Source organism: Xiphophorus hellerii, chromosome 10, assembly GCF_003331165.1.
Source record: "Xiphophorus hellerii strain 12219 chromosome 10, Xiphophorus_hellerii-4.1, whole genome shotgun sequence".
In the NCBI taxonomy this organism is placed as follows: domain Eukaryota; kingdom Metazoa; phylum Chordata; class Actinopteri; order Cyprinodontiformes; family Poeciliidae; genus Xiphophorus; species Xiphophorus hellerii.
In genome coordinates this window covers 1,186,348-1,210,326 of record NC_045681.1, presented here as the reverse complement: position 1 = coordinate 1,210,326, position 23,979 = coordinate 1,186,348, and the positions used below count along the sequence as shown (strand labels likewise).

The following is a 23,979-nucleotide window of genomic DNA, read 5'->3' as shown; positions in this document are numbered from 1 at the left end:
CAATAGAAAATTTAGAAATAATTATTTTTTTATGCATCACAAGCAAGTTTTAGGTTAAGGCAGACATGTTTAAATAGTTGCAGTTCCCTTTAAAATGCTACTAGGAAGTTGCCATGCTTGTTAGAGGAACTTTACAGAGAAATTGATCAAAACAAACGAACCTATGCATGGAGGGGGACTTAGGAACGTGACTCCAGTCATCCATACTCTTCATGCTACTCATCTGTTGCAGTTTGGAACTTAACTCGTTGATGATGCTGGCTTTCACACCAGAAAAAGGCGAGTGAAGCCTGCGACCCTCCAACACCATACCGCCATGCTGGACTCCTTCTTGTTCGTGTTCAGCGATGTCACCCCAGACCACTGACCGAGGCTCCATGGGCCTCTCCAGACAGGCCGCCAGCGCGGAGCTAAAGCCATCTTCCATTCTGGCCCGACTCTGCTTGTGCTTTCTGTCGTCAACAAGAGTTCTCTCCAAACCGGCATCTTCAGGGTGGCTTTGTCTCTGCAACTGCAAAGGAGCCGGGTTGGTGCTGTTCTGCCTGCGTAACGCTATAGGCGGGCCTCTCCCTTCCATTTCCTTGTAATGCGTCATCTTTGGAAAGACGGGGTTTGCCATTTTGGAGGTGTGCACATCAAACGGTTGCCCTCCCCGGTAGATTGTGCAGGGATCCTGATGTTCGTTGACTTTCTCTCCCTCCCCTCCTCGTCCATCACCTCCAAGTCCGATTTTTTCTCCTCTCAAGCCACCAAGTCCCAGCATTTCTAGATGATGGTCACTACTGCTATGACTGTCCAGCTCCTCAATGCCAGAATCTACCACTGTGTCCTGCCAGTCTCCAATCTTGGGAATCATAGTACTGGAATGAGTGGGATCGGTTCCTTTACTCCCTGTGCTAAGGCCTACTTTGGGCCCAGCCATGCTGTAGTCGGAGGAGGCAGGAGAGGCTGTTGTGGTTGTGGCAGCAGCAGTTGCTGTCATTGTTGTTGTTGCGTAGGTCATGGTGGTGGTAAGGGCAGCTGTGCCTCTGTCCTGGGCTGGCGTCTGAACCCCAACCAACGGGTCATTGGTGCTGCCATAATAAGGATGGGCATGTGACATGGGCTGGGGTCTGTGTAGTGATGCAGCAGCCACTGAGGTGGTAGCGGTGTTGGACGACGGTGCAAATATTTGCGGGGACGGATACGATGGAGAAAGTGCAGACTGCGTGAGGTTGGCCACTTCGCTGTCATAGGAGGTGAGGCTTGAGGCAGCAGAGTCGCCACCTTGTGAAGACTGTTGGGGAGCATTTGAGGGCTTAGGAGACGGAGGAGGGGGTGGTGGAGGTGGGGCAGCAGGAGCAGGGTGTTGACTCTGGCGTTGATGATGCTGAGAGAACTCCATTGCTCTCTCATTCTTTCCGTTAGCAAATTGTAGCGGAGGGGGCAAAGGATCTGCAAAAACAAACTCCTCATCTACGTCTATTGAGGGAGCAGGAGGAGGGAGAACCATCAGTCCCAGGCCGCCCGCCCCGGCTCTTGCTTCTCCCATTGCGTCGTTAGTCTGTGATGGAGCTGTGGGGACAGTGTACTGTGGAATATAGCTTGTGTTGGGAACGTTTTCCATCTGCAAGTAGGAGGGTCTACGGGGGGCAGGTTGAGCTGGCGGGGGAGGAGGCTGAACAGCCTGAGCATGTTTGCTTTCGTACATCTCCTTCTCTCTCTCTCTGCTGCTCTGTGGGTAGTACTGGCCTGAAAACTGGCTGTTTCTGTCCTCAGAGAAACGAACTCTAAGACCCTCTTTAGGCCCTCCATCTCTTTCTCTCTCCATCCTCTCCCCACCTCCTCCTCCTCCACCTCCTAAACGTAAAATCCTTGGTGACTGCGGCCGGCTCAAAGACGCAGGGGAGGCGGTGGCGGAGGGGGATCCGAGGTGAAGGGACACCGGAGAAGTATATGCCGATTGCGTCGGGGTTGCAAACAGCGAAGGTGTTGGGGTCTGAATTGGTGTAGGGAAGGATCCAACTGTGGACATCTGCCGGCCAAAGTGCCTGTCATCTCGACGCGTCCTGCGGTCGTCTTTCAGAGCTCGTTCTCTCGCAGCCAGTGCCAGGCCAAGTGGGGACGAGGGGTCAAGCACTTTCCCTGTTAGTGGATGGATAAAAGTTGTAGCAGGCTGGCTGCCATACACTGAGGGGGCTGACTTGGGCTGCCCATCCTGGCCAAGGACAGGTGAGGAGTACTCTGGAAGGCCAAAGGCTGGGGGCATGCTGCTGGAATAGTTCATGAAGTTGTCTCCAGAAAACATGCCTTCATCTATAGACTTGGAAGGCCGAAGTCGAGGGGTGGGTACCTCCATTTTTGAGCCTTGCAGAGGCTGAACTTGGGTCTCAAGTGTCCCTCCTCCTTCTCCACCACCTGCCTCTCCTTGGATGTCTTCCTCTGATGACTGGTAGAAGGAAGCGCTCTTTCTTCTCATGTCTCTTAATCGCTCCCTGTCCCTGCGTGTTCCTCCTCCACTAAATGCTGTGCCAAATGTTGAGGTATAGTCCAATTTTTCCAGGTTTTGCTGAGAAGAGACGGCGGGTGCGACACTCGAAGGCAAGGAGTTGGGTGTAGTCGGCTGAGGCGGTGTGGGGGTCAGTGGTGAAGGTAGGCTTGTGCTGGAGTTGTCTGGAGCTGCGTTCCCAGAGGTTTGGTCCTCCACATCCTGAGACGGATCTGCTTCTATGCTGCTACCCTGGCTGCTTCGGCCACTACTGCTGGTGGACGGCGCTTTGACGATGATGGTAGGGATGGGGATAGAACTCTTCTCTTTGGTAGCACCTCCTTTGCCCCTATGTTGTCTCAGCCCGTCTTCCACCTTTGACTGCTTGATCAGAGCTCCACGACCTCCACGCCTCGCTACTCCCCTTCCGGCTCCTCCACCTTGCTCCCGGCTGGTGAGTTGCACAGGATGCTGCACCTGTTGAGGCTTTGGCTTTGCACTTGTTGGTGGTGTGGCACTGCTGTATCCTCTCCTCAGCCCTCCCATCTTGCCGCCACCTCTCCGAGGCGCCTCTGGCTCTCTTATGCAGAGTCCATCGGACTGCCTGCGGAGGGTGGGAACCATGACCTGCTGGTTCATCCCACCAGGTCCTCCCCTCTCCCAGGCAGCCTGCGTAGGATGCGCTGGCTGTGAGTGGAACTGGTAGTGAGCTTGAGATACAGGGGGGATTGGCATAGCAGGCCCTCTACCAGTATAAGGACCTGCGGATAAAGGCGGCTCTGGAGCAGACGTGTTGGGGGGCGGTGGGATGTCTTCTGGTCCTGGCACTGAAAGACTGCGAGCTAGCTTCATAGCAGGTGGGTGGAGGTACTGCCTTTCTTCTTCCGTCACACCTAACGCCGCAAAACACAAAGTTACAGCCAGAAAAAGAAACCTAAAGAAATCTGTTGATGACGTGTGTGGTTACCAATGGATTTCTGGCGCATCATGACTGCATGCTGAGGTCCATGGCCAGGTTGAAAATGGGCCTGGTTGTAGCCAAATCCTTGCCCAGTCTGCATCAGACTCACGGATGACGGCTGCTCATACGGCTGCTTTGGTGCGTTTCAGCACATTTTAGAAAGAAAAGCAGACAGAAAACTGCATTAAAATGTGTTTGGGTGGTATGGAATATCACATTCTACCGTAACCGAGCTGCAACGCCAAAACACACAAACACAAATGAAACAGAAATTATGTCCACCACATTTAATAGAAGAGAAACAAAACTTTAACTAACAAAAACTGTAAATATGAAACACTGCAAACAGAAGTCCTCCAGGCCTCTAGGGGGAGTCTGCAGTAGGTACTATTATCTATGTAAAAATACTGCAGTTCTATATTATTATTTTAAAAACTGCCTCTTTTATAAAGACATGGAAAATAACAAACTTGTTTTTCTTCCTCCAAGTTTTCATGTTAAAAGCTAAAATTTATTAACATAAAATCTCCCAACCTCGAAAAAACATATGTACTGGACTTAAAGGTACATTATTTTTACTGGAAAATTGTACATTTGCCAGAAAAATAAATATTTTAATGCTTTTTTTTACATGTTTAAAGAGGTGCCAGTAGATTTGTCCTGGTCTGTACATGAAGAGACACCTCCTGACTCAAACTGTGTATTTTCATGTGGGTGGCCTGATGTCAGTCAGCCTCTCCAAAGAGCACTAAGGGCTTCACAGCAAGGCTTCCTTTTTATCAGCATTACTCACTTCCTGATATATGAGCTACATCTTGAACTAGCTGGGACAGAAGATTTGCAATTCGATTAAATCATTCAGAAATTCAGACACTGGCTGCGTTTCCATTGCAAATCTTTGTCTATTTTCTGCTAATGTGAAAAAACCCACAATTTTGCAATTGTGTGCGATATTTCCATTAAATAGGAAATGCAATTAAAATCATATGCGAGTATGTTTGTTCACGAGAAAAGTCATTAAAAATCGAGCAGCACCATCATCCTCCTCCCACTTCCTGTTGTCCTCTTTGACGTTTCCACCAGTAGTAACATCCGGTTGTTGATCATGTGACTTGTGATGTGAAAAAAGTGTCTCCATTGCAGTTTTCCAAAATACATTAACTTGAATTAAGCCAAAAAACCACCTAATCTTAATGTATGTTTTTTCTTTAAATGGCCGTGTTTCCAATAAAGCAGCAATTTTTACATTTGTTAAATCTGTAACAGTGTTGATATTTTATTATGGGACAGATAATCTGTGAAAAGATTGATATCCTCCACCTCTTCCCAGAGGAGAAATGCACCAAAAACAACCAATCAGAGTCAGGAGGCAGGGCTTAGCGCTGTCAATTAACCTCATGTATGCGCTGCTAAATATGTTATTTAGCAGCAAGCAGCAGTTTCAGAAAAAACATTCATTCGTCATCATCGATGACTATGCTAACTAACTGTAAGCATTCACCACATGCTATGCTAGCTGCAGCGTAGCAGAGAGCAGTGGGGGAGAGACTGTGATTGGCAGCGCCAAGACCCGCCTCCTGCCTCTGATTGGTTGTTTCTGCTTAGCACTGGGAGAAGACAGATTTTCTGTCTCATACCATACACAACATGGTGACAATGTCAACATACTGCAGCTTTAAGATCATTTATTTTAATAAATCCAATCTTATGGTTAGTGGAACCGCAGCGTCTGGGATTATTCCCTGCCAGTACCTCGTTGGGAACAGTGGGAACGTTGGGAACGATGCTCTTGCTCCGGTCCCTCTTGCCTCCGTGACCTCTCTGACCTTGGCTGTCGGATGTGATGGTGTGCTGAGCAGCAGCCAAGATTTCATCCAGCTTATCTGCAGCAGTACAGAGAAGATGAAGATGATGAAGGTGGAGGACACTCTTGACCCTCCAGCTCAGAAACTCCCGCTCTTACTTAGCGCCATCTGATAAACGGTCCTCTTCTTATCTGGACCCTGAGAGGGTTCATACTCTGCAAACGATGGAGCAAAAACAGCAGATCAATCAGAACCAGTTTTAATTAAACTCAGCCTGGCGATAAGATCTGATCTTCACCTGCTTTCTTCTTCCAGGGCGAGGCGGCGGCTGCAGAAGATAAAAACACAGATTAGATACGACTGGGAGGATCGCAGAATAATCAGATGAGGGGTGAAATTCATACTTAGACGTATGACATGGTGAATGCTGGTGTGATGATGGTGATGGAGACACACATGATCATAACCGCACATAACCGCACACTGATCCCACCTTTCTCCACTGCAGGCGGCACATTTGGGTAAAAAAAGAAATAAAAAAGGTTTTATTGTGACAGTAGGAATAAAACACGTCGTCACACAGCATCTGACTGCTTTTCTATCCATTAACCTCACTGTTTAATTATCGCCTTCCTTCTTCACGGGTCGAATTCAAAGTGTAAATGAGTCAGCAGACTTTTAAAAACCTCAACCTGAACTTCGCTGGAAAGCTCTGCTGCTGCTCATATTTCTGCCTCTTAAAGGTAATTTACTTGGAAAGACATGCCTTTAATTCTTTATTTTTTACAAATAAAAAATAAGTGGTGTGTATTTTTATTCAAACATTCAAGTCAAAACCTTGTACAGTCTTCCTTCCTTACTGACTCGGCTTCTTTGCACATCAGTTTTAAGTCTCATGATTCTTAAAGGATGAAATTGACTTTTTTTTAAAAAAAACTTTCCTTCGTGTTTTAATGTTTTTTCCTCATCAAAAACAAATCTGGAGTGTTGCTTTGATTCTTCCATGCATGTTTGAGAAATCCTTTAATCTCCATGGCAACCATTCAGCTGTTAAAACGCCTGGGTGGACGTAGCCCCGCCTCCGAGACGCAGCTTCATTTATTTTGTTTTTTGTAGAAAAGGGATGTTTCTCATTTTAGACAAAATCTTAAAAATGAACATGTTCCTGTAGAAAAGTGTCTAGTTTTCAAATTATTTTAGACTAAGTTGAAAAAATTAAGAATTAAATGAACAAATGAGACATTAATTGGTTTAATTAATAAAATAAATTAAAGCAGCTTTTCAGTTAAAATCTCTGGATAGATGTGATTCTACTTATTAGGAAAGTTTTGTTATTAAAAGACAAATATTTTGTACAAATAGTTTTTCATATACAGAATTGCATCACTGTTGAGCTACAGCTGGAGGCGGGCCTGTTACAATAATCAATAAATCAATTAATAACATAATAAATTAAAATGAGATCAATCATTTCCATTTGAACGAAAACTGGATGATAAAAGTTTCAGTCTGGTGTTTTGGTCTCAACTGGACATTTTTTTGAAGGACATTTTGTTTAGTTTTGTTTATTTACTTTTGATATTTAAAATGTCTTCCAGTTCCGGGGGTAAATGTTAGAAATTAAAGTTTATTTATCTTTGAGAATCTGTTCTTCCATCCTTACCGTTATATTACTGGAACATGGTCTCAAAACAACAATGTTGTCGTTTATCGCATTAATTTATCGCCACAATTGGCCCCCGCGCCACACCTTGGACACCCCTGGTCTGGATGTGTGTAGCTGAACTGAGAATCCGTCTCACCCATGTCTTCCAGCTCTGATGTCATCGACTTTGAGCGCAGGGCGATGGCAGGAGGGGTCAGTCGTTTCGACTGCTGCGGGGCTGCCGGAGGAAAGCGGCCAAATGCAAACATTAACGTTTAGGCCTCTTTAAAACAAACACCCGTCTCCAATGGCAACCACGTCTCAACAGGCGTAAACATGGAGTCACATTCATCGCCGTAAGTCAAACACAACACGGAAAGTTACATTTTCCAGGGGAAATGTGACCTACCTTTCTTCCGAGCCGTGTCCTCCAGCTCCGGGTTCCTAGCGACCATCACCACCTTCACCATGAGGCTGTTGCCGCCCTGCCGGATCATGTTGACCACCTGCCGGTGACCCACCTTCACCACATTCTGGCCGTTCACCTGAGAGGCCCAAAGAACCAGGTGGTCGCTTTTTTTAACTTTAGCATTAGCTTCCACTAAACACCACATTTTGTAGCATATTAGCTTCTGCTTGTCTATACCATCAGAAGCTGATTTTATTTGGGCCTAATTTGGTGATTTCTTTGATCTAAAACAGGCTGAGCTGAAGGGTTTTTAAATCAAACTTACAGGTTTTAAGGAGAATTACTGCCAGTTGAGGCAGAAACTGAAGTAAATGACTTATCTTAAAGCTTGAGCAGCTACATTAGTGACTCATAATCTCCTGCATATCAATTAGAAGTAAGTGTCAGATTTAATAGAGGTCTGAAAATTGGCATTTCAGAAGTGCCTTTTAAGTGTGGCGTACAGGAACTTTGAAAAGGTAAAAGAAAACCAGCAGAGACTTTCTGTTTGATCTGCTGAGGCCAAACTGATGAAGGACTCTGGCTACAGGTAGAAAACATGAACTAAGACACAGACACAAACTGAAAATAAACCTGAAGCAGGAAAACAAATTCATTCTTTGGAAATAATCATCCAGATATATTTTTAAAAATACTTTTTAATCAGATCAGAGTCTCTGGGAGTTGTCACTTCCTGTTTCCTTTGACTATGAATAAAACTGGACCAATCATGTCTCATCTGACCAAATCGTGGTTCCAGTTTAAGTGTTCTTCTGGAAAACCTTCAGCATCAAAATGGCACATGATGGTTGTCATAGAGACACAGTGAGGTCACAGTTCCTGTTGTTGTAAACCTTTTTACTAGCTCACTGTATTTTAAGAGGTTATTTATGTTGGTGTAGCGCGTTAGCGTTAGCAGAACTCGTGTTTATGATTAGCGGTTTAGGGTTAGCATAGTTAATGTTTTAGTCATTGGTGCCACGACTGATTTTGGTTATCAACATGGTTGAATTTACAATTAGCTTCTGCTAAATACCACATTGGTGAAGCGCTTTAGCATTAGCATGTGATAAATACCATGTTAGTGTAGCATGTAGCGTTAACAGAACAAATGCATATGATTAATGCTTTAAGATTAGCCCACATAGCTTTCTAGTTAGCATTACCCGTCACTGATGTTGGGTGTCATTGTGGTTTCATTTAGTGCTTTAGCATTAGCTTCTGTATTGGTTTAGCGAAATAGCATTGGCAAAACTTAATGTTTATGATTAGCTTTAAGGTTAGCATAGCTAGCCTTTTATTTAGCACTGCCATCCACAAATTGTGAGTGACAACATGGCTGAATGTAGTGCTTTACCATTAGCTACTGCTAAATACAATGTTCATGTAGTGTTTAAACATTAGTGCTTTAGGATTAGCTACTTAGCTAGCGTTCCCAGCACTGAGTAGTGAGCAGCTCTACCTCGATGAGGAAGTCCCCCATCCTCAGGCCCGCTCTCCAGGCCACGCCCCCCTCATCAACAGACTCCAGGTACTGCAGCGCCGGGAAGGCTGGCGTTGGCGTGAACTCCTCTATGGGAGTCTGAGCTGGAGGGGAGAAGGAAGGAGAAATATGGAGAGATCAGACCAAACGCTGTGTGACACGCGCTGCGTTTACAGAACAGGTTTACCTTTGGCTCCTCTGAGCACAAAGCCGAAGCCTTCATTGTCTTTCTTCTGTAGGAGCACTGTCTTCTCCTTAATGATGTAGTCGCTGTGGAGAATAAAGAGCATTCAGAGGAAGAGAGCAAAATTAAAAAATGCTAATGAAAAACATACAAAATACAAAGATAACATGCAAACAGTGACTTTTCTCACTGCGTCGCATTATGATACCCCCCTGCAGCGACGGACAGATAGGTTTCGTTGAGCGGGCCATAAAAGAGGCATTAGTTTACAGAGCGGTAGATGGCTGGGGTACAGTTAGCATCATAATGAGAGCAGTTTCCACACCACAGACTGATCCAGCTGCAGCTGACGAGCACTGAGCCAGAGGAAAAGCACATCAGGGAAATCTGCACTCACACTGATCACGGAAAACAACCAAATGCACCTAAATTGTTGCATCTGCTTTCACCGCCTCCAGCAGCTTCTACATGGATGCTGCTGCACCGACTGCTGGTCATACATGACACTTCAAATTATATAGGAGATGAAGTCAGACATGCCTGTAATCCCGGCCCCGCCTGCACAAACCAACCCGGGTTGGCAGGAGAGAAGCAGGCGGTGAGGCTGGATTAGAGCTTGTGAGACAGTTATTTTTTGTTTTTAAGCATATGCACTGACTGATGGCACCTTTTAAATTTCGTTGTCCTTGTGACAATGATAATAAAGATTTATCTCTATCTCTATCTCTTCCTGCGTTATTCCATCGGCACGTCTGGACTGGGAGGCGGCACCGGGCGAACGGACTCGATTCGGCCACACAGAGACTCGAATCATGACTCGATGCTGGACTCTATGTCAGTCCAGTCCACCTCGGTTAGAGCGCTCCGGAGTTTCATCTGTGGTTCTCAGTCAAAATGGAACCAAATTAACGAAACCGGGATCCAGCAGAAACAATCACTGCAGTGGTTCAGATTGTTTCCAGTTCCTTTATCGCCAGCAGGAAGCAGGATAAAGTTTGTAGAAATCATGAAGAGGCTCAGTGTGGAGGAAGGATGAAGGCCTGATCGTCATGTGCGCCATTTTAGTTATTAGTCAAGTAGCTAGCATTCCTACCAGCCCTGTTTAGTCCGCTTGCCTGGAAAGTCGAATTCCGGTCCTTCAAACCTTGGTCTGGGTTTGGTTGAAGTGATCTCTGGTTTGTTTGATATGTGAACGCCAAGTGGACTCTTAAAGCAGGAAGTGAACTGCAGCGCAGGGCATTCTGGCTAAATACAACCAAAGCTAACATGCTAGCCTAGCACTAGAAGCAGAAATGGCTCCTGGTCTTCAGCCTAAGACTAAAGAGAAATCCTCCAACACTAAAATCTGACGCCTCCATCTTGTTTCCATCTGGTGAAGAAGGAAGTTGCTCTCAGTGTCTTCAGAGGTTTTTGTGTCGTTTCCTTCAGTGGTTCTTGGTGCAGCGCCCCCACAGGCCAGGAGGGGAACAGGTTGGTTTGACTCAGAACCACAGCAGCTGGAGGTGGAGCAGATGGTGGAGTTCTGGTTCCAGTAGAACCGGGTCGACCGGACTTAATGGGGAAAAGAACCTACATTTGTATCCATATTAGATCAATTTGTTCACAGAGGCTAAAGCTAATGGCTAACATGAGAGAGGAACAACTCTCTGCTCTTAAAAAAAGTCATTACGCTTTTTTAGGTGAATGATGTTTTTCAAACCTCCTATCAAAAAGTCTTAAAGGGGCAGTGTTATGTATTTTCCAGACACATTGTGACTTTTTATAGCATAATCAAGTGACTATGTTATGGTTGCCATAGAGACTAAAAGATTTCTCAAACATGCATGAAAGAATCAGAGCAACACTCCAGGTTAGTTTTAGATAAGGAAAAACATTAAAACACGATGGAAAGATATTAATAAAGTTATTTTTAAATAATACTCCCCTTTAAGCCTTTTTGAGTAATAAACTGAACTTGATGTATTGATTGGTAACTGATCAACTGGAACGGATGGAAATGATTTGGACCGTTTTTTGTGCCTGACCAGGAACCTTTTAGATGTTCAGTTTTTTATTCATGTTGCACACAGGAAGATCCCAGGTGCTGCACCGCCTCCAACCCTCCATTTGCAATAATCATCTGTCTTTCTGTAAATGAACACAGAAAGCCTCCATGATGACATTCACATAAACCTCTGATGTTTTTTGGTTTTGGAATTTCAGTCTGTTGGATTAGTTTAGTTTGGTTCAGTTCAGTACGGTTTAGTTTGGTTTAGTTCGGTTCAGTTTGGTTTAGTTCAGTTCGGTTTAGTTAGTTTCATTTCGGTTCAGTTCGGTTTAGTTCAGTTCGGTTCGATTTAGTTAGTTTCATTTCGGTTCAGTTCGGTTTAGTTCAGTTCGGTTCGATTTAGTTAGTTTCATTTCGGTTCAGTTCAGTTCGATTCAGTTTAGTTAGTTTCGTTTCGTTTCGGTTCAGTTCGGTTTAGTTCAGTTCGGTTCAGTTCGTTTCGGTTTAGTTAGTTTTGTTTCGGTTCAGTTTGGTTTAGTTCGGTTTAGTTCAGTTTGGTTTAGTTCAGTTCGGTTTAGTTTGGACCAGCCGTCACCTTCAGCCTGTAGGTTGTTTAATCTGAAATCTGCTGCAGGTAACTGCTTCAAATCTAACAGACCTTCACATCAAAATGTCCCTTCAAAAGGCGGCTAATAAGGAACATTTTGTAGGTAAAACTTAAAATTTTGTCACAATATATTGTGATGCTTTTGTGATAACGATAAAATGGTGATTAAATCTATTACTGCTTTATAGGAAACAAATGTTTGAATGTATGGAACAGCATTCATGTTCTTAAGAAACATTTCCATTTGAAAAAGTCTAATGTGATTAAAAAATTAATCACCACCTTCTTTCCAAAAGAGGTTTTGGACCAAATAAAATTAAAATATCGCTTTAGGCAAAAAAAAAGAAGTTATTTTAGGAAGGTGACGATACGGAAGTGGAACAAATTTGATTTTCTTCTGGTGAAAAGTTGGATTTGCGTCGCATTTTCCTGCCGTTTTAACGCAGCAGCATTTTAATGCCAGAGTTTCATTCATTTTTCCTGCATGTAGTATTTTTAAACCTCTGTTCGGTTCTCCGTCTGTCCTGCTGCATTGTGCCTCCGCGTCTGAAACGCCCACCAGAGCTATCAGAGCAACAACAACACAACCAAACTCTGCCGGCTGCCCGGCGCTCCGGCGGAGGAACGCAGAGAAAGTTTGGATCCCGAGTCCAGAAGATCCAGACACCAAGACGCGACTTTAACACTCAACAGCCCGGCTGCTTTCCCCCCAACCGAGGGCCGTTTCTGCTGCCGTCTCCGTCGAGGCTTTCGCCAACGCTCAGCCGCCTTCCAGCCATCTGCTCCTCACACCTCCGTCCCTTTCCTCTCACCCTGTCCTCCATCATGCCTCCCGCTCCGACGATCAAAGGAACGCCGCACACGGAAAAAAAAGGATTTATGTTTTTTATTCTTTCAGCCGCTGAACTCGAGCGTCAGGAAAAAAGCGCAACTGAAGTTATTGCGTTCTCTCCTGAGTCATCCTCCCTCCGATTCACAATCAGAGAGGGGGAAAAGACGGCATTTTAACCGTTCACCTGCTGAATGCACACACACACACGCACCCCCCCCCCCACACACACACAGTGCAGAAAGGGGGGCTCAATAAGTAAAGCAGCTGACAGATGTTAGAGACTCAGTGTGAGACACTCCCACAAGCACCACAGAAAACACATCCTTCATTTAACAGACACATAAATAGATGAAGATAAATATATATATATATATAGATAGATAGATATATAGATGAATGGAAATGTGAAGGAAAATAATCGACTAATATTTCAAATTAATCCAAATTTTGATGTTTAAGCTGCAGATTTAGAGAGAAACGGGAATAAATGAGATTTTTAGGTGAATCAGAACAAAATCAGAGAGAATGAAATACACCCACACTGTCTGACTGAAATGCATCAATGTGAGCTGACACACACACGCACACACACACACACACACGCCGCCAGGCTTCAGAAAACACACAGCAGGAAGAGACGGGAGCGAACATGCAGCAGCGACGGCGTCCACCAGCGCAGACATGCACATGCATGGGAGAGAGTCGGAAAACAAAGCGATTCTCACACACACACACACACACACACGCACACCCCCACACACACACACACACAGAGCGCGTTAGTCTGGCTTTGAAAAAGGCACGGCCTCTCAGTAGCAGCATCTACCTCTCCCCTCTCTCCATTGTCCTCTCCTCACATCCATAGCCAGCCAATGAATGGAGAAACAGCCGCTACCTGTAAATGAACCACACGCTCCTGTTTCTGGGGCCCAGTGATGGCCACGAAGAAGAGAGGGAGAGAGAGAAATCTCTCTCTCCGCATCCCCCCATCGCCATGTACCCCCCTCCTCTCTCTCTCTCCTCCTCTTCCTCCCTGTCTTCCAGTGAAAGCTCGCCCGGCAGAGAGAGAGAGAGAGAGAGAGAGAGACAGAGTCTGCAAAGCTGCGTACTTCACAGGAGGAAGACGATGTGAGGGAAGATGAAGAGAGGAGGAGGGTTGTGTTGCTGAACTGCGACATCGGGCTGATGGGGCGCTGAACCGGCGGGCCGGCGCAGCTGGTATCTGACCTCATCTACCTTCAATTCAACAACTTTGCTTCAAACAGAAACACTAACTGCGTTTCCACTGAATAAAAAATTGCGTAAATTTGAATTATGAAAATAAATTTGTTTTGTCGAAACTGGCTGATTTGAACAAACTGACGTTTCCGATATAAAGTTTTTGGACCAGGATGAGGTTCGTGTATCTGGCAAAACTGAAACAGAAACACTTCTTTTGCATCACAGAAGTCACATGACCAACAACCAGATGCTACTACTGCTGGAAACATCAAAGAAGACAGCAGGAAGTGGTAGGAGGCCGATGTTTTTAATGACTTATTGCCTGAGCAAACTTATTCAAACGCTGCAAATTGTGTTTTTTCGACATTAGCGGAATATCAACAAACTTTCACCATAAAACAGTGAAAATTGGAATTACAAAATTAAATTTGCTGAACAGAACCCGCTAATTTCAAAAAACCTTTTTTAAATACAAGTTTTTGCTGTAGGATGAGGCGGTTCTTCAGCCATTTTGAAATCCATCCATCACCGCAGTGGAAACAGTTTTTTCATATCACACGAGTCATGTGATCAACAACAGGATGTTTCTACTGGTGGAAACGAAGAAGAAGACGACAGGAGGTGGTAGGAGTTTTAGAATGACTTATTGCGTGAGCATAAGCGTAATCATGTCTAATTTTAATTGCTTTTCTTTTTCAATATAAATACCACAATTGCAAAATTGTGTTTTTTTTGACGTTAGTGAAATATCGACAAAGTTTTGTAACGTGATGTTTCCTGTTTTATCCAGTTTTCACTTCACATCGTTTTGTTTATTTGCAGTTATGAGGCGTGATGGCGAAACATGAAACTCCAGCAGGTTGTTGCTAGGTAACCAGAGAGTGAGTGAGTTAGTTGATTCCACCCTCCGAGCTTAGCTAGCAGTGAGAGGTTTAGCGGCTAAAGTCTTTTTTCTGCCTACATCTCCCAGAATGCTGCGTGGCTCTGGATCGGAGTGAAATTATTGAATATTGTATCAGATGTATTATCTATTGATATTGATCACAAAGTGATGTCAATGTATATTTCTATCATGATATATATTATTGACTCGTTGTCCAGTCCTGAGTGAATGTTTGATCATTTGAAGCAAAAGATGAGTCTGCAGGTTAAAAAAATCTTCCAACGTCGATAACTGGAAGACTGAAATTCTTCATAGCAGATTCTCTTTTTGCAGAAACTGAAGCTAAAACTGCCACTTTCTGAGTTTTGGTTTTAAATGCAGAATGTGTATATTGTGGTATCGTTTACAGTCTTTGAGTGGGTTGTTCTTTCAGAAAATGTGTTTTTAGAGTCTGTTTACACGGCAGCGCCACATGCAGCGGAGGCTTTGAACCAGAAGCCGCAGAGGAAGTGAAGTGAAAGTGGAAACTCCTCGGCTCAAGGACGGCGTGTCGGAACAAAGGGAACCGCCGAGTCCTTCTCCGTGGCCCTGAGGAGCCGACGCTTCAGCCTCCTCATGACTCATCAGCAGCATCATCATCATGATGTATATCGCTGCCAGTTTCATGTTCGCGTTCGTCCTCCTCCTGAACGAGACGCAGAGCTTCATAACAAGCAGCAGCAACTGCAGGAAAATCCCTCTAACGAAGCGTTATCGGATTAGAAGATGAAGGTGGAAAGCAGGCAGGTTGAGACGGAAGAGAAGAAGGAGAAGAAGAAGAAGAAGAAGAAGAAAAGCGGTTCAGCGTCAGCATGAAGACGCTTTCAACCCAAAAACCAACAACATGGAGGATGTTTCCCCACACAGCCAGGACAAACTCTGAAATCTCGACAGTTAAAAGAAATAAAGAAACAGATTTCCTGACTTAATGCAACATGATTTACAGTGCTGAGACTTGATTAAAATTTCAACAGAATTAATAGCTGGATCTGTAATCAACACATTTTAAGCAAAAATATACAGTACAGACCAAGAGTTTGGACACACCTTTTAATTCAATGAGTTTCCTTTATTTTCATGACTATTGACATTGTAGATTCACACTGAAGGCATCAAAACTATGAATAACACATGTGGAAATATGCACTAAACAAAAAAGTGTAAAACAACTGAAAATAGCCCTTATATTCTAGTTTCTTCAAAGTAGCAACCTTTTGCTGTGATTACTGCTTTGCACACTCTGCATTTTCTTGATGAGCTTCAAGAGGTAGTCACCTGAAATGGTTTTCACTTCATAGGTCAACCTGCCCTGTCAGGTTAATAAGTGGGATTTAGAATTAGAAAGGTGTGTCCAAACTTTTGGTCTGTACTGTATATATCAGCAAAATAAGCAACATTCTCATTAAAAATTTTTTTTTTACTGTTAAATTATTGAATAAACATAAAATATGAGATTAACACCAGAGATATTTATATCTTCTAATCTGCTTTTCAGCCATCAGGTTGGAAAAAGTTCATCTTTCCAGAGCTTCTTTAGAAATCTGAACGCTGACATTAGCTACATGCTTCATGTTTAGCATTCTGATGCTATTTTAGGCTAGCATAGCTTCACTGCAAGGCTAACTCCTTTTAGCACAACTTGAACACAACAATAGTCTTTTCCATCGTCCAATCAGATCGTTTAGAAGCAGAAATTAAGCCCTGGTGCGACCAGAGAAGCGGCTTTGTTGTGTTTTCATTCTTCCCTGTTCATGTTCTGACTGGACTCCTACTGGACTCTGTGAGAATCACCCCAGTGCTCCCAGTTGTCTCACCTTGGCCCATCGGTACCGTCGTATGCTCCCACTGTGACGTTACGGAAAAGTTTCCTCTTGGCCTTCTCGCTCCGCGTCTCTGAAACATCCAGAAGAAACCAACGTCCAATTAAAGCTATCAGCTTCCATCGCATGTTTCTGTAACCCATCAAAAAACTAACAGACGTTTATTTACACCCTACTACTGTCCTCAGGGTGGGAAAACGTTTCCTTACCAGGGATAAAATATGCTTCTGTCCTGGAATAGACCAAGAGATGTTTTCTGGTTAATTTATATTTAATGTTGTGACTTCAGGTTCTGGTGGAAAATTTAGAATCATCTACAAGATAATCCAAAACTGTGATTTTCAAAGTGGGGACCGTGGTCCCCTGGGAGGTCGCCAGGGGGCGCTCTGGGGCCTCCGAGAGTTGGAGGGAAAAAGAGAGGGGAAAAAAACAAACATTTTTTAATCTTAAATTATTCATCATAATTTTTGTTTTCTGTCTTTTAATAAAGATTTATATAAACTGTACATTCAAATAATTGATTTAAATTATATTTTGATTAGATGCCAGTCAAATTCATCAAAGGAAAAAATTACATAGAACATATGAATAAAAAGTCCTGATAAGACTAAATTTAAGATCTGTGATTAACATATTTAAGGCCAACTTACAGTTTACAAAAGAATTGAAAACATTTTAAGACGTTAAGGATCTGCGGACTCCTTAATGAGCTCATCAAATGACACCATGAGTATCAGATATTTAACTCTTTTTTTTACATTGAATATTATTGATTTGCAGAAAAAAATATTCTTAATTTTCTATCAGTGGGAAACTATTAAAAGATGTAAACAGTTTTTTATTGTTCGGATTTAAGTGAATCAAACCCTTCCAGGTTATGTTTGCAATAAGCTGAGCGATGATTCAGACACATCCTGTGTGATTTTACCTTTCTCTCTGCTGGGCGGCGCCACTTCCTGCACGCAGTCGGAGGGAAACCAGCCGGTGCGTCCTCTCGCCGTTCCCTCCCAGTAGCCCCCCTCTCCCACACTCAGCACTGAGGAACAAACATGCCGATGTTTATACAAGCATGGACAAACATTTACAGCACATGTCCATGTAGGCAGAATGTAGTTTACGTTGATCAGACCCCAACCGTCCAATCTAAAGACAAATGATCTGTTTAGATGTTTCATAAAAAGCTCCAGAGAAATCTAATAGTTGGATGTTTATCTGAAAAATCAACACAGCATAAACATAAACAGCAGACTTTCCCTCTTTAACATCATGAGCAAATATATATTTTTAAGTGAAGCTCCTATTAAAAAGCTGTCTGATGGACCGCTCCTCGGCCCCCGGCTCTTTAAACGCCGCGGTTTCAGCAGCAAGCAGTTTGAGGATTTAATTCATAATCTGGGAGGTCTAAGTTCTGCTTTTGGAGATTTTCCACATCAAAGTGTAACTAATCCCTCTGTGAAAGCAAAACCCCAGAGAAATTTAGAAAGCTTCCACTAAAGTGGGCGGAGTCCAGATACACAGAGGGCGTGGCCTAATGTGGGGATGGGCGGAGCACCAACTTAATGACTGTCGCTGTATTCAGAAACTTTAAAGGTCCTTCGTACCACTTTTATTTAAAACACGACTTGCAACAAATCTAACGATTTCTTTTTCAAAACAGCAACTAATAAATCAAGTGAGTTTTCAAAAAGCAACTAGAAACAATCTAGAGAATTATTTTTTGGTTTTTCTCTCTTTCTACCAAAAACTTCATAATAAAGTCTTCAGTCTGGTGGTTTGGTCTCAACTAGCACATACTTCATAATTCATTTTGTTTGTTTGTATTGGATATTTAAAATTTCTCCCTGTTGTAATATTTATTAGAATTTAAAGTTTATTGATCTCTGAGAACGTGTTCTTGTATTATTATTATTATGCCATTATTAGCATTATATTTCTGGAAAATGGTCTCAAAACAACAACATTATTGTTTGTTGCGATAACGTCTGGGATGATTTATGGTCCAGTAACATTTGTTACTGTGACAGGCCTAATAATGCTTTACTGTCCTGCACAGAGACTCATTACTTCCCCTGTAAGCTTTTATAAATCCGTCTTTCTGCTCTTATTGTTTCTGTGATGGTTTCTACTGTAAATCTGCTAATGACATGCAGCGACAAACAGTGAGATCATTATAAAGTCCCTGCGCTGATGAATCATCCTCCACCGGCTGAAGGGTCCTCTCTCTATATCTTCTGTTTCCTCATGTGTGAATTTTTATTTCCTCACCTTTTACTTTGTCGCCTTTGTTAAGTGAGAGTTCTCTGTCTCCGCTGGCAGAGTGAGAGCGGATGGCGACGTAAACCCGGCCCGGCACCGCGCTGTACATCCGCTTCATCTGACCGCCGCCCGGAGCCGCGCTGCGGGTCAGACAAACGCTTACTGGACCGAACCAGAGCCCTGAAGGACACATCTCCACATACTCTATTCCAGGGATGCAACTATCGATTGTTTTAGTAATCAATTATTCTGCTGATTCATCGGATAAAAAAAATGGACAAATTCTCCAGATTTTTCATTTAACCATTTATACATTTATATACAATAAAGAAATAAAGCTGTGAGTATATAATTAAATTCTTCCTTTGTAAGTCAGAAGATGAACATTGTATTTCCTAAAATGCAGAAACTGCATTCCTTCAGTGAATTTGTAGCAAAGGACGAAAATACAGATAAAACATTTTAGACACTTAACTTCTTATTTTCTAGTTTTTCCTCTAGTTTCTAGGCTTTACCCCTGCCGGCCTCTGGGCTGCCGGTGCCGCTCCTCCGTATCGCTCTGGCCTCCTCTGCCTCTGGACGGGGACCGGGTTCGGTTCCGGGGGCTGCTGGAGCTCCTGACCCCGATGGAGGCCCGGCGCTGGCCCTGCACAGACGCTCCACATCAGTCGACACACAGACGGGCCGGGCAGACCAGCTGAACGGCGTCAGTACCTGCCCCGGGTTGGTGGCGGCCTTGGCGGGGAGGATCAGCGGGTCGGAGCCGGTCACGGTGTTGTCGCTGTTGGCGCGCAGCAGTGGGTGGGAATGGAGCGAGGGGAGAGGCAGCGTGTGGACGCTCTCCTTTCGCCTGGGAACAAACTTTGGTGACTCTAAAAAGGGAACTGATGATGTGACACATGATGGGGAGCGTTTTATCGACGGACCAGGCGCCAGGTGAAGCAGGTCAGGAGGAAACATGAGTTAGAAATCAGGCAGATCAAGGAGAGCCGTGTAGCTAAACACATGTGAGAAAGTTTATTTGGTGCTTTTGTAAAGTCAAAATTAAAACCAATGATTTGGATTATTTAGCCTGTCAGAATAAGAGTTCATATTTTCACCATTCATTTGTAAATGTCACAGTTCTATAACATTTTCATTAGCAGCTAAATGATTAGCTATAAACTAAACATGTTGAAACTGTGACATTTATAAATGAATGAATAACATGGTGAAAATATGATTTTATAAATGAGCCTGCATCTTTTTTCTCTTACTTCCGGCTCAATAACCCAAATTATTGATTTTAATTTTCGACAGAGTAACTTTACTGAAAACTGAACCAATAAAACGTACCAACATCCATGTCTTTATGGTTTTTAATAATCTCTCCAAGTTCAAAGTGACCTGCCATCACAGCAACCTGCAAACAGAAATCAAACCAATCAAAAAACCTTTTCTGATTAAAGTCACACTCACTGGCCACTTTATTAGGTACACCTGCCGGTTGCTCATCAATTAGCTCAGTCTTGTAGCAACAACTAACAGCTTCAGAGATGCTGAAGATAAAACCTGAGAGCTTGTTGGATTAATGCCATGAAGAATTAAAGTCCGTCTGGAGGCTCAGTGTACCTAATAAAGTGTCAGCTCTCACTGGATGAAGTCGTTTACCTGAAAAGGAGTCTGGCCATGTTTGTTCTTCGCCTCCTTGTTGGCCCCCCGGTACAGCAGAACCCGGACGCAGCTTTCCTGAACCGGACAACAATCCACGCTGTAAAGCTCTTCGCTTTCACAACGTCTCCGCTCCAGTTTGTTTCAATCTCACCTTGTTGTAGAGCGCTGAAATGTGAAGTGCAGTGTTCCCTGAGGCGTTTTGAGAAGCCGTGTCCGCTCCATAAAACAGCAGATGCTCCAAGTGTTGAGCAAAGCCGTTCTGGCAAGCCTTTTAAAGTCAGAAATAGGAGCAAACTGTTAGTGTTACGAGTGCAAACAAAAACAGGTTGAACCCAAGAGAAGCAGCCATAACCAGTAAATTATACATCTGACGTCTTCGTTTACATTTAAATTAGCTGAGGCAAAACAGGAAACAGAAAATCAGCAGCTGGACATGCAGGGGTGTCCAAACTTTTTGCCACTTGGGCCAAAATTGTTCAGTCAAAAGAAAAAATAACAGAAAAAGGATTTTGCTGCATTAAAAGAAATGAAATTAGTTTTCATATTGTTTTGGGCTCAATCAACCAAATTTATCCTCAGCTATAAAAACTTTAAGTCATTCCCTTTCAAAACGCGTCAATAATTAAAACAAAACTAAAAGTTTCTCAATGTGATTCGTATTGTAAAAGCTGGATCATAAATGGTTTTTGTTGCACTATTATTTACTGTAAATGTTATTTTGGTAATAACTTCACACAAATCAACCACCTGAACTATCATTCTTAAACTGCAGTTGGGGCCACAAAAAAAAATTCCCAGGGCCTGAAATGGCCCCCGCGCTGCACTTTGGACACCCCTGCTCTAAAGTTCTCTCACATTTTCCTGCAAGACGAAAATATGACAAGGTGCAGCCAAAATGAAATAAAAATAAAACACAGTGACAGTGGCTTCACACGGAGACAGAGCAGGAAATGCACCTTTAAATTCAGCAAAAGTATTCACACCCCGCAACTTCACTTATGGTTTATGTGACAGAACAAAACAAAACACCGACTCAGATACTCACTGCAGTTCTCTAACGTTTTGGTCAGGAAATCATTTTCACGTTTATTCAGAAACAAAATGGGAACTGAATTTACGGCAATTTAATTATTGATTTTTTTAAGTCTGTTTTTGAGTAAAAGTTACTGTATGTAAAATAAAATCAAAACAAAATTGTTTTAGGTATAAATTAGTTATTACAAATTTCAAAGGGAAAAACACAGAAAGTCTCCATCTGCATCAGGTCAAACTGATTTAACTCTGATTTATTTATTCCTCATAAAGGCAACAATGCTTATTAATAAACACATCATGTGAATATTAAACAGCCAGAGAGGCTCATTTTAATCTGCAGCTGCCTAAAAACTTACAACTAACATCCAGAACAGCATGATTTATGAAGTACAGATAAAACTATAAAACTATCGTGATTTACAAAAAACATTTTTAATAACAAAAAAGTCACAACTGTGAGAAAAAAAAAGAATGTAAAAAAATATTTAACTTGGAGGCCAAACAAAAACATGACGACTGACTTAAATGTTTTTTCTAATGGCTGCAGAACCATTTAACCCATTCCTAAGCTGTGTCCAGGGGCCACAAGAAACTACTCCAAGGGCCGCAAATGGCCCCCGGGGCCACACTTTGGACATCCCTGGATTAGATCAAAGCAGATTCTTTAGGTTTGACGGCCTAGTCAAAGTCTAAACCCAATCCAACTAGCAGTTTGTGGAAAAGGCTTGAAAATGACTGTTCACTTGCTAAACTTGAGTTTCTGAGTCTGCAGACGAGCAAACCGAACCCGAGACGTTCCATAAATGCACGCCACATTTTCTAGAAAACATTTCCTCCTACTTCACAGATACTGAGTCCTTCCTTTGTGTTGGTCTGGCACCTAAAGTCTGTGGTTGTAACGAAACAAATGTGACAAAATTAAAGGTTTGTGGACAATTTAGCAGAAATATTTCCGTCAGCAGGAGCCGCACCGGGCTGAAGCAGGAGAACGGAAACGCTTCTGCTCATGTGGATGATCAGAACGTCAATGACTTTCTGACAGGATGGATGGTGAGATGGAGGAATGAAAGGTACCTTATGGATTTCTTCCATTCCAAATTCCTCTTCATCCCTGTGCTATGGAGAGAGGAGGAAGAGGAGAGAATGAAAACGAGTGAGGATGTGGGAGACGCACAGATCAGATGGCGGTGCATCGCTTCACTTAATGGAAAATGTTTAAAAGAGACCTAATATGCTAAATTCACTTTTTGCATGTTTTTGTTTTTCCATTTTGGTTTCTACTGCTTTTAAAAAAAAAACAACTAAACTCCCAGCCATTTTCTGGCAATAAGATCATGTTTTCTGATGGAAAATGAGCCATTTCAAAAACATTTTTAACATTGAGTCACATTCCACAGGAACTACGCCGTTACCTAGCAACCCCAGCCAAGCCCAGCCCGTTACCTAGCAACCTGGAATTCCAGCACATTTGGCCAGCTGGTTTTACTTGTAAGTTAGTTTTGTCTTATTTCAAATGTTCTCTAGAAACTAGACCAAAAATACTTGGTAAGAGATTTTGATGTTTTTGCTGTGAAGATTTAAAATCCATTTCAGCTGGACTGCCTTGTTGCTGAAATGTGCAAATAAACCTGATTGAATATAAGAAAAAGACAAACCCTGAAAAGGAATCTATAGTGTAAAATTTACATTTTGCTCATTTCTGTTCTTCCATTTGGGTTTTTGCTGCTTCTAAACAGAGCAAGCACCAAAACAAACAAAAACAACAGCTGTTTTTGGAAATAAGTTCATGTTTTTTGGTGTTTGGAAAATGAGCCGTTTCAAAAACCTCCAGAATGCAACGTCACAAGTCAGCAGGCACTGCCTGTTACCTAGCAACCAGAGCCAAGCTTCAGCTGGACAATGGCTGCTGGAAAAGACAAGAGTTTTGTTGTTTACTTACCATCCAGAAACCACTTTCTGCATTCTTGTTGGTTGCGCAGGAGGCTACATTTCTGCTTTTCAAAGATATACGGTTGTACAACTGTGTATCTGTTTGCAGCCATTTTGACATGCGTGTGTAAACGTTGAGTTGGGGCGTGGCCAGCAGCAACTTATTGGCTTTAAAGTGACAGGAGGCCCTAAAACAACTAAAATCTTATTATCTAAGAATGATTTTGTGCAAAACATGCTTTGTGTAGGCCATAGATCTATCCTAAACTGTTAGATCTACCCTAAAGGGTTTGAGACAAACACATGAGACACAGAGGCAGGAAGCTGATTGGCTGGACAGAGCTACCTGATGGCTCTCATCCCAGCCGTTCTCGTCCCTGGTGCCCAGCTTCGCCCGGTAATACAGCAGCGTCTCGCAGCAGGACGTTTCGCCCCCTGTCAGCACAGTGTGGTACAGCGGGGTCAGGCCACAGCGGTCCTTGTAGTCCGGAGACGCTCCGAGGGACAAAAGTGCCTGATGAGGACAGGACAGAGGGACGAAGACGACGATGAGACGCTTCTCTAAAGAGAAAACTCTTTGTCACGTGAGCCAAATCTCTTGAGTCAAAAGAACTCACGGGACAAGAAATAAAAAAAAAAATAAGGCAAATAAAGTAGTTAGATTTTTTTCTTTGATTCTTTCATGTTTGAGAAATCCTGGAATCTCCATGGCAACCACTCATCT

The 23,979-nt window shown here is 43.1% G+C and overlaps 1 protein-coding gene across 4 annotated transcripts in view; it reads right to left on the bottom strand.

The window, feature by feature from the left end:
* LOC116726848 (SH3 and multiple ankyrin repeat domains protein 1-like) overlaps positions 1–23,979 on the bottom strand; it is a 51,680-nt gene that overhangs the window by 5,549 nt on the left and 22,152 nt on the right. For all 4 annotated transcript variants that reach the window (XR_004340696.1, XM_032573730.1, XM_032573729.1 and 1 more), the window contains 20 exons: positions 23,602–23,769; positions 22,401–22,442; positions 20,443–20,559; positions 20,289–20,366; positions 19,974–20,040; positions 19,353–19,522; positions 19,154–19,284; positions 18,648–18,778; positions 17,311–17,418; positions 16,377–16,455; positions 8,997–9,079; positions 8,789–8,913; positions 7,288–7,423; positions 7,036–7,116; positions 5,727–5,735; positions 5,532–5,561; positions 5,392–5,448; positions 5,181–5,311; positions 3,435–3,561; positions 162–3,360 (listed from right to left, as the gene is read on the bottom strand). Coding sequence is in view for 3 of the 4 variants with exons in the window: in XM_032573730.1 (XP_032429621.1) it covers positions 162–3,360; positions 3,435–3,561; positions 5,181–5,311; positions 5,392–5,448; positions 5,532–5,561; positions 5,727–5,735; positions 7,036–7,116; positions 7,288–7,423; positions 8,789–8,913; positions 8,997–9,079; positions 16,377–16,455; positions 17,311–17,418; positions 18,648–18,778; positions 19,154–19,284; positions 19,353–19,522; positions 19,974–20,040; positions 20,289–20,366; positions 20,443–20,559; positions 22,401–22,442; positions 23,602–23,769 (5,069 nt within the window). In the remaining variant the exon portion in view is untranslated. The remainder of the gene's footprint in view (positions 1–161; positions 3,361–3,434; positions 3,562–5,180; positions 5,312–5,391; positions 5,449–5,531; positions 5,562–5,726; positions 5,736–7,035; positions 7,117–7,287; positions 7,424–8,788; positions 8,914–8,996; positions 9,080–16,376; positions 16,456–17,310; positions 17,419–18,647; positions 18,779–19,153; positions 19,285–19,352; positions 19,523–19,973; positions 20,041–20,288; positions 20,367–20,442; positions 20,560–22,400; positions 22,443–23,601; positions 23,770–23,979) is intronic.